At 38.7% G+C, this 17,503-nt stretch overlaps 1 protein-coding gene across 7 annotated transcripts; it reads right to left on the reverse strand.

Moving 5' to 3' along the window:
• Positions 1-951: 951 nt before the first annotated feature.
• On the reverse strand, positions 952-16,172 carry LOC125775024 (transcription factor kayak). 7 transcript variants are annotated; one of them, XM_049445471.1, is made up of 4 exons: positions 5,151-5,289; positions 2,922-3,292; positions 1,657-2,570; positions 952-1,391 (listed from the first exon to the last, which is right to left on the reverse strand). In XM_049445471.1, the coding sequence occupies exons 2-4, from the start codon at positions 2,973-2,975 to the stop codon at positions 1,025-1,027; spliced, it is 1,335 nt and encodes a 444-aa protein (XP_049301428.1). In that variant the 5' UTR covers positions 2,976-3,292; positions 5,151-5,289; the 3' UTR covers positions 952-1,024. The 7 variants fall into 7 exon arrangements, with proteins under 7 accessions (XP_049301428.1, XP_049301417.1, XP_049301399.1 ...); XM_049445460.1 differs by having other exon boundaries at positions 2,922-3,295; XM_049445442.1 differs by having other exon boundaries at positions 5,128-5,289.
• Positions 16,173-17,503: the final 1,331 nt, after the last annotated feature.

Below are 17,503 nucleotides of genomic sequence, written 5' to 3' on the forward strand. Positions count from 1 at the left end.
CAAAACAAAAAAAAACATTTGATTTTGTTAGAAAATAATTTTTGCCGTATCTGTGACATTTACTACAATTCGCATAGATCAACTGTTGTCGCATTTCCGATTAAACTGGGTTACTTATTTTACATCACCATTCTCACTATTCGTTGGATATATCGCAATACACCGAGGTATCTAACTCGTTGGAAATCCTTACTCGTGTCATTATATGTCATTTGTATATCGCTTTCTCTGTTTGAATTGCTGTGAATCATGTTCATGCGTGCGGCTGAACAAAAACATATTTATATTTTTTCGATTCATACTTTGAGCATTATGGTGCTGCCTACTAAACATGCATCGGGGATAAAGAGCAAGAAAAGATTAAAACAATCAATCAAATTTTTTTTCAAACTTGTTGACTTGTTATGCAAATTAGTAAGCTTCTGCACACTGCTCTAAAATGATTTATCTCGCAAAAATATATTGTTAAAACGTAATAACAATAACTTTTTTTCCTCCCCCTATTTTCCTGATCCTGCTTCTAGAGTACGTTTGCTCTTTGGCCTGGCTTTATAGCTTGGGTGTAAACAAAACGCCACAGTAATGGGATAACAACCTTCTAACACCAGTAAGGGAATGGGAGAATAGGAATATTTGTTAACTATCAATAAATTATGCAAATATGCACATTATGCTTATTATTTCAAACTCATATGCGAGAAGCATTTCCAAGAGGTGAAAATATTTCATATACCCTGTTTGGGGCGGTTAAAAAAGAAGATACACGACTCTTAATTTTTCCCCATTTTGCTAAACCTCAATAAAATAAAAAAAAAACCGCTATACTATTCATGGAGAAAAACATTCCTTAAACAATACAGCCAAAAAGGACTATGTAAAGGGTTTTGTTGGCGCCGCGATCAAGACACTGCACTTAGTTCGGAGTAAAATGATTCGCATACAAGAACAAGGTCAACAAGTCGTCATTTTCTGTACTGGGCGGATGCAATCAGCGCATGGCGTAGTGTACTATATAAATATGCCACTATAGACTACATAGCTTCGATGGCTCTGTGCTGGTCGGTGTGATAAGCTCCAGTGGATTCCGATTCGGTGGGATGGGCGCTGCGATCGGTGTGAGTCCGGTTCCACCCTCCATCAGGCTGTCGAAGTTAAACAGCCCGCTCGAGGGAGTTGTGATTCCAACAGCTCCACCCGCATCACTCCTGGCATGCAATGGGTATTGTGCGGCTGATTTCACATCCAAGCTATCTGGGCGGGTTGGACGGCCACTGTTGCCAAACACTGTCGATGGTTTGCTGCCCGCAAGTCCCATTCCAGCAAGGGGAGCGAAGGCACTGATTGGTGTCGGTGTCTCGAGGCTGTCACTATGTATGTTCGAAAGTTTTAGTCTGAAATTGAACGAACGCAATGAAAAATATATCAATTAATACAAAATATTCGAATCTCATCGGTATGTAGTGTAAAGGTTAAGATTGTGAAACAGAGCTATATTAGATTATAAAAGAAAGATGTACCACACTCACTTGGCATTATTGCCATCAAGCTTTTAGCTTGATGAATTGTTTTAAGGACCAAAAATAATTACACTATAGATCTATTTCACATTTCTTCGGCCATACACAATTGTGCGTGAGTGAATAGAACGATACATACTTCTTGGAAATCGTCCCATGTTCAACAGCAGTGACCACATGTTCCTGAAGCTGATTCGGGTGTTGGTTCTGTTGCTGGTGGGCAAATTCTTCATCGGGTTCGGTTTTGATCTTTGGCGGCACGAACGTAGCAATGTTCTCAATCTCCGCTGGTTTCAGGTCGATTGGGCTGCTCCGGCGAGCCTGCAGGCGGCAGTGCTCGCGATGGGATTCGAGTAGAAACTCCAGATCATCCTTCTCTTGCTGCAGTTGCTGAATTTCCTGTGCCAATGATTGGCGCTTCTTCTCAAGCTGATCCGTTTCATCCACCAACTCGTTGGTATGATCTTCCCGTCGCCTTCGGCACCTTGCAGCCGCTTGCTTATTGCGTTCGCGTCTAATCCGACGCTTCTCCTCCTCTTCGGGCGTGAGATTGGATGGCTTGTGGGGACGCCGGCCACCGACATTACGTCGGCCACCGCCACCACTGCGTGATCCGGTACCGGACACCTTACCAGCGGATGAATCAATCACAAACGCACTCCCACCCTCGGTTAAACCAGATTCGCTTTTCGCATTCTCATCTGTGCCTGCCGCTGCAAAACCGGACCGACGGCTGCGCGTACCTGATGAAGGTTGTTCCAACGATGCGGATGATTTCGAGTCGAGATCGTCACCGGTGTAACCGTGCGACACGTGCCAGGAACCGTTTGAGGTGGAACTAAGTGACTCTTGGCTGACACCTCCATCCTGACTGTGATCCTCCATCGGATAGGACGGTGGCACGAATCCCGCCTGGTATGGTATATTTATCTGCGTATCGCTCGCCGCTTCCATGAACGTTTGCTCGATGTTTTTTAGCGTGGTTGGTGTCAGTGTTGGTGTGGTGCGGGTCGGCACCCCGCTATGCACCCCAATACCGTCGAATGATGCGAACTGGAAATAGAGAATCAAACAAAAACGTTAAAGTTTAAAAAAAATATTTCTTGCTTATACACTAACTAATTAAATTTAAGCTTTTTTCTACACTTCCATAATCGTAAAGAAATTAAATAAAATGGTATTTCTCTTGTACACCAAGATACCAAGAATAATCAATGCAAATTCATTATCAAAACACAACTTAGCTTTTTAAATTTATAACTTAAATTAAGTGCATACTAAAATGCCTTAATCAGAATTGTCTCTTATTCTTATTCTCTTATTAAGAGCACTCATTAACGCGTTGTAAAAATTTGCAATCTGGAAATTAAAATACATACATAAAATGCAACCCGTTTCGCTAACCTGTTCTAGTAGCAGTTCCCTTGCGACAAAATTCGCAAATTCGCTGACATCCATTTTGTTTCCGTGATAACCACAAACTGAACGTTTCGTGTACTGGATTGTTTGTTTTATTTTTTTCGTTTTATAAACTACTTTTTTGTCGTATTTCGTAGATTTTCAATGATCGTGTAAAGGTCGTTTTGTTTTAAGATATAAACCTCACGTTTGTTGATTTGATCGTAGTCACCGTCGCTAGTGGGCAAATTGGCATTACCTTTCAACTAGTCATTCGGATTTTTCGTTTAAAAATTACATTCGTTATATTGATGTTTCACTTGGAATAAATTCAATTGTACCCCATGTCTCTAAATTAGGTTCGTTTTTTTTTTCTTCTTCTGGGAATTAAAAAAACAAGAGTCATGTTTAATCAACTTATTAGCATTTATTATTCCTAAATGCTTGACGCAACCCCCCGGCTGGTTCGTGTTTAAGCAATCACTTGACCACGAAAAGCGAATTTATTATTTTTGTTTATTAGAAGCTGATAGACATGTCGCCATTTCATTTGCACTTTAACCTGTTTTGGTCCTCATTGCGATTCGAAACTACCTTCAACCAACTGCTCCATCTGCTTGGAAAGGAATGCTAGCGACTGTACTGCAAATATGAAGGTATTTTTGCAGAATGCGTAAACTGAACAATTCTACTAGCAATCCAAACTAACTACCACCATTGCGGACATTAGAATTCAGAAAATGTTTCCGCTGGTGTATGTGTTTGTATAAGAATAACCTATTTACTCAGTGTTTTGATAGATCCACTTCCGGCACAAGCTTAACCGGCTCGGTTTATGGAACGGTAGACAATGTCTATCAAAAAAAAATCCAACGAGGTTTGTGCGACAGGGCGTAGAATATGTGAAGATAAGTGAGAATTTATTTTTAAAGGTGATTTAATCACACAACCAGCGCGCGCAGCTTTTCTCCACCTAGAAGGTAACAAACAGAGGCGGTGGGAGGTGTTCGATTAGATTCGGTTTCTTCTTCGGTAACTGGTGCGTTTGCCTATTCTTATTTCAGCACTACCACAATATTTGCACCTCCATCGTGAGGGTAAAGAGTTTGAAAACAAAAAGAATTGCTCTAACAGTACGAATCGTAGTTTCCGTTTTGGTTTTACAGCAAACTAACGTTAAGTGATAATTTAATCAAAAACGAATTTACACCGAACGAAATTAGCTTGGTTGTATGAAAAATTTATATACTATTTTTTCCTCCACTCGCAATTTAAGCTTGAAGCAACCATTGCAAGAAACGTATGGCACACACACAGCTAAACTAGATATAAATTATGATTGCGCTCAACAACAAAACTGGCACGGGAAGATAAAAAAAATCGGCCGCCATTTTCGATTTACCATTGCGAACTTTGGGTCGTTTAGACAAATTCTTTGTTTTGCGATCAAAAAATTATCCGTAGTTCGTTAGTTTAAAGTAAAAAAATACAAAGCTACAAAATTTACTAAGTACTATAGGATCGTGTTTGTAAAAAAAACACACACACACACAAATAAACGTCGCGCCATTTTTTTTGTAGTAATGATTGTTGCTCTTATTACTTCTCACTGTCTCTCACTCTTTCTCTCCCTGTCTCTCTGTTGTAGTTAAATTTCCCTTTTTTTCGTACCTGCATACACACTAATAAGTACACAAGTATAAATAAACGCGCTCACACGCTCACTTCCTTTAAGGGTTGACTCCACCCCAAGAGGAATGCACCATGTAATGCGTACACCTTAGGGGAATATTTTTACTGTACTGTTTACATACACATTCCCCAAGGATTCGATCCAAAGATAAGATCATAAACTGGTGAGTATAGCAAAAAATACTGTTGAAAGAAGTTTGTGGTTGAAGGAAGTTACTGATAGTCATTGAGTGTGTATCGGCATTGTACACGCGCCGCGCTTAGTTGGATGTGCACTTTATTTTAAGACGCTTTTTCCATAAAGCAAACATTCCGGAACAGCTAAACTTAACACTTCCTATAGGCAAAAGTAAGATTTGTTGCAACTCTAACGCACTGTATGTACATTTTTCCTCGCGGTAATACAACACAGAAGCAGATTATGCATTCAGATGTACTTGGATTGGTGCACGACACAATGGTCCTTTTTCCAACCCTCGCCACCTCCCTCAAAAAATTAGTAAACAGATAAAAACCGAACAGGATGAAATCAGCACAACTAACGAAGGGAAAACCGGAAAACATTTGCGGTAAAAAAAGAAAATGATTCCCGTTAAGGAAAAATTCAAAATTGAATAACTTAAGCGAGGAGCGCACTGGTGATGCGTCGTATTTCGAGTTCGTAACTGACGCACACAGGAGTTCGCCGGTATATCCATATGGACGAAAGGGCGATCAGGACAAACCGTGCTATGCGCAGCCGCGTTAAAACATTCGCTTCATCATTCACAGTCTAGCGCTCTCTTATTTCTCTTATCTACGGGTGTTGTGCTCAACGATTGATCAAGCAATCGCAAAAAAAATAGCTACTACTTTTCCTAAACCTCACGATCGGTAACAGATCGTACGTACTATCTTCTACCGGTTAGTAGGAGATCAAATCGAACCATGATAGAATCATAAACAACATGATATAATTTTGTTCTTCATGATTTTTAGTAACGCATGCGTTCCTTTCCTATTATAATAACCGGACGATAATATTACTTCATTGTAAGCCAAAAGTACAGTTATTACCTATGACATGCGTGGTCAAGACAAGATTTTTTTTTATTAAATTAATACACATTAGCTTAGTCAGATGAACGGTCTGGCAATTTTTACGAGAATATAAAGAACTATATTTCATTAAATATAAAATGCATTACATATAATACGTTATGAGAGGTGCGGCGCCCGGTGGTGTATGTGATAAACGGCCCCGGTCCACACGCCAGGACCGGGGACCAAATCCCATCCGGATCGTTCCCTCTTAGCAAGGACTGACTATCCGACTACGTGATAAAAATAAGTCTAGTTCCAAAATTGGCCCGGATGATCTCAGAGGTCGTTACGCCAAGAAGAAGAAGAATACGTTATGAAAAGGACGAACGAAATGCAGATTTTCTTCTTCTTCTTTTGTGGCACTACAACCTCAAGAATCGCTCCGGATGGGATTTGATCCACACTCCTGTCGTGTAGTGATCGGCGCCGCTACCATCTTCACTCAAAACAGATCATACAACTATAAATCAATTTAAATAAACCGATGATTATTATTCTCGGAATCCATACACTTTTTGCATGTGCATTCACTCTATAGAGAGTTGTCGTGATGATCGTTTTCCTGCCAGGGGGTTTTTAGAATATTAACATACCCTTCTACATAAAGTATTGTCGTACGATTGCGTTCCACAAAAGAAATGATAAATGGCACACACTTAGTCTACGGCGAGCAACAATTTGTTCCGTATCTTTGTGCTCCTCCTTGCCCGCTAGTGGCGCTATATCATCCATCGACGGAAGCGTTCCCAACCAGCCTTTGTCCTCTCCAGTTTGATGCGTACTGACTACCATTTTATCAATAAAGGGAATATAATGTAAGAAAAAAGCAGTGTAATCATATTTTCACGATTCCGCACGTATAGAGACATTGTTGTTCAATGTTTATACTGTTGTATTTGATTTGCGCATTGGATATGTTTCGTACTAAAAAGTGCCACACTGTCCAATGTAGAACAAATAACAAAAAAGATAATGGACGCACACAATGGCGAAGGAGAAAACGATCAAGAATGATATTCGAAAGTAGAGCATTTTAATCTTGTCAAGAACGAGTGAGATTTAACTTCAATTCCTTGACTTCGAACACAGCGCAATAAATAGAGCGCAGAAAAATGGCTGAAACGTTGGCAACTAGATAAGAGCTACAGGAGGTCACATTCACGACTTATCTGTCATATCCCATACTGTTGCAGCTTTGAATTCTTAGCGATAACCCGCATCTGTCTGCATAGTTACATTCAGAAGAAGAAAAAAAATTGTTCTAGAATATTCTTAAGCTTGCTATATTCGATAACAAAAGAGGTATAAATGAATGTATGAATGACCGTAAACTGATCATCATTCCTTTAGCGTTTGTATATTACAACAATATATGTATATGCACCTAACAATGTATGTTAAGAATAAGTTTTAATGATTAATCAAGCAATTCCAAGTAATATCCAATAGATGCTGCTGCACTGGTGGTAGTGATACATGCCGTCAACAACACCGTTTCTCATCACACCATTTAGTAACCCTGCATGACCTTGACGGTGCGCAAATACGTGACAAATATGCGCTCCAACACTGTTATGGCTGTCTGTTTTCAGTTCATTGCAAACCTAATTTGTTACTCCGGACACTAGGCAAATGAAATGATATCAAAGCCGCATAAACGTATTGCAAAACTCTATCTCTAATATATAAAAAATAAAGCACTTGAAAAATAAATACTCAAAATTTAGCACAACTTGGAGTGTTTTTCTATTACTACAGTAAATGACCAAGTAAAAAACCTCCATTTGCATACATTATATATTTATTAGCAAAAATAAATGGGAAAGGGTCCCTCCCCCCCGAAGCTGGATTCCTCTTTCGATTTTTTTTTAATTTTTATTACTTTTTTAATTAATCTAAACTAAATTATCGTTGGCATCCAATAATTTGTATTTGTTTTCGAATTTACAATCGCTCCCATAAACTTCAGTAAAGCATACAGGGCAACCAATAACGATTGAAATACAAAAAATAAATGAAGCACCAAATTTAAATGCTAAGCTTTCGTTTTTAACATTAAAAAAAAAATTTGAATGACGGATACAACAACAAATATCCAGAAGCACCGGGAAACCCCGTAGAAACGTATCGAGTGTGGTCGCCAATCCACGTAACCAATTTTGTGTTGACCGAAGGCCACGTCTCGTACAGGTTTGACTTAATTGTACGTCATCTATATTTGTGTGTGTGTGTATGTGTGTGTGTGTAGACGAGAAGCTACTAACAATTGAAGCCGGCACCTGTGGTTCGTTCATAATTGTCACGTGTGTAGTACACATATAGTATTTTATATGTACACAAGCTTTTTACCTGTCATTGTAGAAAAACATAAATGAAAAATTTTATGTGCAATAAATTCTACGAAAAGCTTAAGCAATCAATAGGACTTTAAAACCTTATAATGGTTGTTATAAATCTAGTTTAGTTTAACAGTTTCATAGAGAAAAATACACAGTACCTCACAAGGCATTTATGTTTTCCGGTAAATCTTAGATGAGATATTCAGATTACTTAGCTTTGATACATCTAAATGTAGCAAAAGAATTGTTTGATATTCATAAAATCATTCGTATCATAAAAACAGAGAACGCAAGTTCCTGTCATTCGCTTCCCTGATCGAATCACACAAACGATTGAAAGTTAAGCAATAAAAAACTAGCGAATGGTTTATCAGTTATTGATAAGATGCGATAACGTTGAAATTTAAGCTAACATGGGCATTTTCCCCATTCGACTCTTTTATCGCATCACACGCAGAACTGTGACGATGATTAAGCGGATGGGGAAGAGTGATGACGAATGTTTTTACTACAGATATTGATAAGAGTTTGAAGTAAACAGATAATTAAAAATTGCGAAAAACAGAAAAAAGAGGGTAATATGATCAATGTTGGTAAACACATTTATTCCAAGGACTGGGTGGTACGGCTCAAGAACGACCCATTCCCCTTTCCAAACACTACTTGGATTTAAACTATCCAAACGCAACCGAATTGTGTATCCGTCGCTAGCAAATTCGTATACTTACGAGTTTACTTATCGGTGTCAACGGTGTGAGCGGTGGATTGGTGTTGTACGCGTTGAAGTAAACATCATTTAGCAGCACATTATCATCTCTCGTCATTTGGTCGGCTGACAGTGTTTCAAAGTGCTCGCGGCCAGAAAAAGATACACACACACACGTGCTGGTTCGGGGTTTTGTGATATTGTGAAAATCCACAGATTTGCACGAGTCCACAGAGGCTGGAAGTAGGCTAAGACAATAGCCGGATCTTTCCAATGATTTAACTTTTTTCACTACCGCTACTACTATCGGGGCATTTGCCGTATGAAACACTTATTTCTCAATTTATTTCCAGTGATCAATCACAGACCAATGCACGATGCACAATAAAATGCTTCAATTGCGTCTCTTAAATTGTTCAACAACTCATTGCACTGTAGTGCAGCCGAAATCCAGAATAAATTTCCGCTGTCCCAATAAATGACGAAACCCGTATGGCGTTTATAAACGTTGAAAATATCGCACTTAATGTTCCGCGAACCACTACAATGTCGTGGCTCTGATAAGAAACATCCTGTTTGTTTAACTTACGCTTGAACAACGTCACGAAAAAAACTCACACGCACACAAAACTGGCACGCAGACACTTTAGCACAATTTGTCACCAAGTTTAACTTCCGCAAAATTGATTGGTGTGTTGTTTATCGATGATTTGATAGCGCAAAATGGAATGGTTTTGTTTCGAAAGCGAACTTTTGCCAGTACGCGTAGTACGCGTGCTTTGAACCCGTGCGTCACTCGGTTGTTTACGAACTAAACTGTGACGGCATGTTAACTGGCCCTTTATATAAAGCACTCACGCATTAGTCTCAACAGGAGTGCCATGTTTCGTGCGTGCGTGTCTGTGGGTACGCTCGCGCGTTGTGTGTTTGTGGCTGTGAGTGACTGTAGCGAACAAAACGCGATAATACGTGATGTTGTTTCTGCTGTGGTGTTACAGCAAAGCTTACCACATTGCAATGGCGGGAGAAATCGCACGATTGAGTGTCCTCTTCCCACCACGGTTTGCAACGTTTCGAAATACCGAATTTTACCGGCACCTCCAGAAATGGACACACGCATGAAAAAATCCACAAGGATATTTCAAAATTACGGACAAGCGAATTCTGGCAATGCAAGTTATAGCAACACTCATTTGAACCAATGATCTTGATATTCCTTCTCTCTGCGAGTCGCTGTGAGTGCCGTTGGTTGTTGGACGTGACCGCAAACGTGTTGGGAATTCCCCAAAAACTGTTTCTCGGTACGGTGCTATGAATTCTTCAACCATAAAACTGCTCCATCCCATGTAAATATGTCTATCGTTAAAACCGCCCCTCGTATTTCAAGCTTCAATGTGTAGATTTCAACCTGCCCCAAACGGCTTTATTCACTCCCTACGGAAGACTTTCGTACAGTAGCGCTTTCCTACAAACACAAACGCATCATCAAATTTGTGCAACTCTGCAAGATGTCACGTGCCTATGAGATGAAATTGCTAAAAAAACCCCAACTTCCTGTGGAGGTGAGCATCGAAGACTGTTAGGACAATAAAAAAAACGTAAACGAATTGGTTCTGCAGTAATAAATTGCATTAGACAAAACTGCATCTCACTGTGATTGACGTAGTTGCTACTCTAAAATAAGGAATTCGTGTACATTTAAGTAATATTACATCAAACAATGTTGTTGCAAACAATGGTACTATAAATGTTATAAATTTGAATGAAAATGTTAATTATCAAGTTCCATGTATTCATGTTAAATCGTTCGGCAATTTACATTCTCACTATACCCGACCCTGTATCAGTAATGTGGTAATGTACTGGTAATCTCGACGATCTTGTACACGCCAAAACCGGTAGCAAATCCCGAGGGAACCGTTCCTACATAGTAGTGATGTGCAAAACGAAGTGAGAATGAATGAGTGAATTAAATCTTTATGAGTTATTATAATTCCTTTGCAATGTAACTCATTCAAAGTAATTTTGAAATGTGAAATTGAAGAAAAGTGAAGGTTGAAGAAGTGAAGAATAAAGTGTCATTTGACTCTCTAAAGAGTCGTGACTCTTTATGGCTACTTGCTACTCCTGGCGGCCTTGCTACTACTTGCAACCTGAAAGAATCATTTGATTTGTCAAAGTATCATTTGATCCTTAAAAGAGTCACGATTCTTTGTGGCGACCTTTGACACACTCATTAGCAAGTAAAATCCCTGGTTAAGAATTTTATATTCAAGAATTGCTCTTTAGAGAGACAGTCATAAAGTTAACTCACCTTAACGAATTATTATTCCCATTTCTACTACATACACGGGAAACAGGCGAAGCCAGAAAGAAAAAGGAGGTCAAAACATTCAAAGTTATAACTCTACCAAGTTGAACACACTATCAGTTATCACTCTTATCTCCACTAAAACTACTACAGACATGCGACTATCTTTTCTCGTTTATTCGTATAGTAAATTATTCACGTATTCGATATTATCAAAAAAGTATGATTGTTCTAAATATCATGTATTTCAATGTGCTGTGCGTTAAAAATAAATAGATTCATAAACGATCTTGCAAATATTTGAATTGATAAAATAGGCAATATTTGCATTTGAGTGTCGCGTTATGGAAATGACTAAACTGTATTTGCTTGACATCTAGTACTGGACTTTAAGTGATAAAATTGTGCAACTTTGTTCAAGAATAGGACACACTTATACTAGAAAGAGAATACAAACGTCAAATGAAAAAAACACGATAAGAGCTTTCGCGATAAGGTTTGCGTTTGTTCAGTCGGTAACCTACTACTTGGGTTGGGTTAGGTTTTGTAAATTGTACCATACAGTGTTAAAGAAGCGAGGCAAAAAGGGAATATAAAATTGGGTGCCACTTCCTCTCAGTAAATGATAAGAAAACTGGCCTCTTGGGATCCGTTGAAAACAATTTCAAGCGATGCTTCATCATTAGCTCGAGACCGATCATGTGTTATGGTCCTATACAAATAAACTAAACGACCATTGAGCATAGCAAAAAAATTATCATCTTGTTTTTTTTGCCACCCCGGGCGACCGGAAGTTAGGGACTTTTAGGTTTTATCGCAGAAGTTTAACCCATTTTGCCGTTGGAAAAATCGCAAGTAGGTCAAACAGTTTTTTTTTTTTCAAAGTTTAAATTTTTCATCAAACATACGCAGTTATCGAGATCTCTTTGCTTCTAAGTAACTTATCCTATTCGGCGTTTTGTTTCAAATATGGGCGGCTAAATCTGGCTGACGTTCTTTCATTTCGGTAGGGACAGACCTCTCTATCTCTCTCTTGTTGGCTCTTTGTCTCTAAGGTCACGCCGACCGTTTCTGGCTTATTAGATTTGTTTTACCGCGTAGCCGGATAGTCAGTCCGTGCTGCGGGGGGACGGTCCGGATGGGATTTGAACCCGGTCCTGCCGTGTGGACTGGCGCCGTTTATCACATACACCACCGGGACTCCCCCGGGACAGACCATTGACACTTACAGAAAGTCTTTCTATAAAATGTGGATCTGGTTAATGTTCCTCTGGTGTTGGTGGTGAAATAATAAAATTTATGAATTAAATAATTTCCTTTATAAGTCGAGTACAAATAACTAATTGTAATACTTCAAACGCATTATTCATTATTTCACTTTTACTTGTGTTCTTTTGCAAAAAAAAACATATTTTAACGAAGATAAAATTGTAGTTATCGTGTCGGGGTAGTTTGTACAACACATGCCGTGTTCACGAAGGCATCCGACAAATATAAACTTGCAGCAAACCAGAGCATAAGAAAACCAAGGAAGCAAAGGAAGACAAGCTAACCGAGCACACACGATGATGACGAATTGGAATTTTGGAAAACCCAATTCGGCTTCTCCGAAACTATCTGCGTATCGTTTCCCGCACATTTGTTTTCCTTTTTTTTAACAGAAATTGAACATGAAATTTGTTGTTCAGTATTTTTAAAGAAAACAACATGTTTGATCATAATAACATTGATGCAAAATATTCCCCCATTTTTTTATATAGCACGACTATTTCGTGTTCTTCGTTTATATTAAATTGTAGTGAAGCTTCGATTATCCGGCTTCCACTTAATAGGGTAACGGATTATCCGTGATACTCGAAAAAAACATTTACAAAAGCGGATTGCAGACATTATTTACCAAAACCGATAACGACAAAAATTAAAGTTAACCAATAATAAATTATGCAATATGCAAAAACAAAATTAAGATATTTTTTGCAACAAATAAACTAGAAAGTTAAATAAAACCGATTTGCTTAAAAAAGCATCAACTAATATTTATCAACAAAAGGAATTCTACCTTACGTCTCTGTTATCCGCTTATTTGGGAAAGGTTTTGTTTTTAAATTGTATTGAAATTATTACTACTTGTTGATTATCTCAGTATAAAAATATTCAAACATATTATATGTACACAACATTTCAAACACATAGTAAAGCAATTTTTTGAAAAAAACCATAACAATAATTCGAAGCATAAAAAACATCGAAATATTACCTTAACTTGTCCTGTTATCCAACGCACACTTTATAATTATCCATACATTTTGTAAATGCAACACATAGAAACCACTCACATTAAGTTAAACTCTACACCGCGAATAAAACGGGAAGAGCAAAACTTGTTGAACGCGAGCTACAAATCAACGCCAAAATAGCCCGCGTTTCACCTAGTCATCGATTTTCTGCGAATTCAGCCCCTGAGTGCAATAAACAAGAAGACCCCAACATTCCACCAACATTCCGCTCTCGATGGTTTGTTTAGCTCGCGTTAATGTTTTCCGTTTTCGTACACATACACTGTATACAACTACTACAATCAATCCATTTCGCTCGGTATCGACGTGGTAGTACAAGCGTACAAGCCCCATTGTGCTACATGTAATTGTAGCCGAATGAATGGTAATAAGAAAAAAAGATTTAGCAACAGACAATGGAAAATCCAACCAATCTACGTACCAGAGCTGACGTCACTTGTAAATATGAGAGAAAAATACAACCAACCACCATTCCAACCAACCAAATAATGATGACGCATCGCGCCATGCAGTGGTTGAGTGGCACAACATATAGGACCCATTCACAAAAGTATACTCAAAGCCTCGAACGACCAGCCAATGAGTACCGATATCAAGAGCACCACAAAAGAGAACCAATTTCTCGGAAAGGCATAGTCGCGAACTGTGTCTGCACCAATAGCAGACGAGTATGACGACATCTCGGCGTGTCGGTAGACGACAGACGGAAGGTTGTGAATACCGTCGCTTCACGCCCGACGGATCGTCGCGTATAAACATTATAAAGCAAAAATGTTCTAACAAATAAATTAGGTAGAATTACCGAGGTCAGACCATGCTCCGAAATGAAGCATTTTGGTATTTGTTGCGTTTTGGAAACGACAACATTATTTGTAGTTTAGGTTGTGCTCATCAAACAATGCTTATTAAAGAAGAGCAAGACGTTGCAGTGTGTGCACGACATAAAAAAAGGAACAGTTCAGATTTCAATGTTCTGTGATTATAAATGTTTCCCGTTGGTCAACTTGCTAGAAATAGAATTTGTACGTATGAAATCTTTGGTAACCTGGCCCCTTTGACAAATTTGCTTGTGACATTGTAAATGTGGACGAAACAACCAATCGCTCCATCGTAACCAATTTACAATACAATTTGTCGGAAATAATACTATCAACTCAAAAACAGACTGATTTAAACTTCATCCGTAGAGCATAATGCTTTGACATGCTTTAAAATCGTTCAAATCTACTCTAACACATCGAAATATTTAAGATAATAGATACGCATTGATTGATAATAAAATTGAATAGATTGGGACGACCCGGTGGTGTATGTGATAAACGGCGCCAGTCCACACGGCAGGACCGGGTTCTAATCCCATCCGGACCGTCCCCCCGTAGCCAGGACTGACTATCTGGCTACGTGGTAAAACAAGTCTAATAAGCCAGAAATGGCCAGTGTGACCTTAGAGGTCGTTAAAGCCAAGAAGAGAGAATAGATACGAAAAATGAAGGGCCCAGTTTGTGCAAAACAGAATCTAAATCCCATCAAGACCGTGTACAGTGCGTAGAAGCATATCGCGATACACTTGTAAGGATGGCCATTTGAAGAACTTCGATATTTGAGCGCGCCACAAAAAGAAGCAAAAGCAATAAAACTTTAAAACATGACGTCTTGTCTAGGTTTCGATAAATTGAAGTTATTTTTAAACTAATGCATTTTTGCTACTAGAATGCTGTGGACTTCCTGGTTCGCATTTCATTTCGTGTGCCTTCATCTTCATACACGTAGGTTTACAATCATTGCTCATTAGGCAAACATGTCAATTCGCATGAATAATATTTGCTTACTTAATGTTTAATGGCTAACCCCCGAATTTTCCATAAATAAAACAAGATATTTTTATTGTGTTGTATTATTGTATAAATAATTGTATAGTAATTATATCAGCAAAGTAAGATACTTACCGGTCTAGGAATAAGGATATTGGAAAGTGCCTGCGTTGATGCGTTGATGGAAAGATCGAGAGTAGTTGGTTGTTTATTGAGGTTACCACCACCACTTTCATTACCACCGGCGACTGGAATTTCCGGGGGCATTTGTTGATGTCCGCCACTAGCGGTGCTTGTAATGCTGTTCTGCGTGTTGTCGCTATTGCTGTGATTACTTTCATCGCTATCGAACTGGGAATGATCTTCGTATGCACCTGATGCAATATTGCTGTGGTTTTTCATTTTGCCTTTTTTCGCCTCTTTTAGATATTTAAACGTTTTGATCACTTTCGGGCCTTTAGAGGCACGTGCAAGTGTTGGTGTAGCCACAGCAAATCTACGCACACTAGGAAAGGTGACCTACCTATGTGCAGCAATACGAGTTTTTAACAATTTACGCTCTGCTTTCAGGAAGCTTACACTTTTTAACACCTGCAAAACTGTTGTTGCTTTGATACGAAATTAGTTTCCTGTTATTGTTCTTCTATAATTGATTTTGCCACTGATGTTGGTAACTCAGTTTTACATACAAAAGCGAATTGACGATGTGTTTCCCTTTCAGTTTTTCTTATTTATTTATGTGATTTAACACAGCACTCCGCTTAGCACGTACGCACACAAACAGAGACAACGATTCCAATGGATGCTAAAACCATGACCGAAGTGTACCAGCAACCTTTTTAGAATTTGAACAGCAAAATAGACGATTTTTTTAAAAATCTTTCAAACGAATAGAACAACACAAACAACCTGCGATAAGACTGCGCCATATACAAAATGTTCACTCGAGAGAATACGCGGAATCGCACGCCATGAGGGTTGCACACGACCAAAGCTTTTTTTCATATGTAAGCTTGCTAGGAACAAACATCTGACGAAAATGATTCATCGTTATATCCGTCAGAGAATTCACAAATACCAACCCACCGTACAGTGAGCCAGCATTTTTCACCGATGAAACACTCACACTAAAGACTCGATGCAAAACAGCCCTGAGACCGGTTTCTTAACAAACAAAAAAGAACGAGAGATTTGATGGCTCTCTTTAGAAAGAGATGGAATATAGACTTTAACAAAATCTAACAACGAAGCCTTCTGTGCACCAAAAGATTACAAATGCGAAATAATGTTAAAACCACCTTTTCTTAAGCTTGGATATTTATAAAAAATCACTTTCTTGATTAACATTTCTTTAATAAAGCTAAATACATGTAAGTTCATGCAATTTTCTATTAATGTAATATTTAAAACGTTTCTGTTAAGTAAAACCTTAATTTCAAATGAGGTTACTAGACGAAAGCAATTGGTGTCAATGGATTTGCCAATAGTTATATGTTGTTCGATTTAATACAAATCAACCTTTATTTAGGTTTCAGACATTTTTTTTAATTTAATGTCAGATAATCCGGTTACAATTTCACAGTCGAACGAAAAAGTAGATCCCAAAAAGTAAACAAAACGCTAGTTAAGGAAAATAAAAGTCTATGCAAGGCATTATCGTCATGCTTTCTCTTTCAGTTAGCCCATATGAACATTTTATGCCGTCCGCATGGTTAGAGGAAGCTTGATAAGGCCAAACTGAGACGGACCGATATGATTGACGCGTCCGCCAGAAAGACCGGTGATATACATGGATACCCGGGTAGCAATATCAACATACCTTCTCGTTCTGTCTTATGAACAATCAAACCTGCCAAAGCGAGAAAGCATGTTGGTTTGGCTGGTCGGGTACAATCTGGACATGCTGTCAGCGGATGTCACTTAGCAGAACTATCTACGAACCTTGGCTACTGACGACGCCTTTTGCTTCCCTCATGGCAGAAGACTTCGGTGGTTGTTATATGCTTATTTAAGGGCCGATTACATTATGTACTTTTGCTTGGTTTTTACCATGGTAGAATGTGTCAAAATCGATGTGACAGATTCTACCAAGGCTTGGTAAAAAACATTCGGTTTGTCCTGTGTAGATTCTGTCACCGTGTCGTAGCATAGAAAAAGCCAACTTTGTTCCAAGATTGCGATTACACATGAGCCTTGGTGTTTTCTGTCAAATTGTGCAGTTTGAAGTTATTTTGACACATTCTACCATGGTAAAAACCAAGCAAAAGTACATAATGTAATCGGCCCTTTACAGTCAGTTTACTTCAACCGCTATAATTTCGCCATCGTTTTTTCCTGCCTCTGTACACG

The sequence above is a fragment of the Anopheles funestus genome, chromosome X (genome assembly GCF_943734845.2).
Source record: "Anopheles funestus chromosome X, idAnoFuneDA-416_04, whole genome shotgun sequence".
NCBI lineage: Eukaryota > Metazoa > Arthropoda > Insecta > Diptera > Culicidae > Anopheles > Anopheles funestus.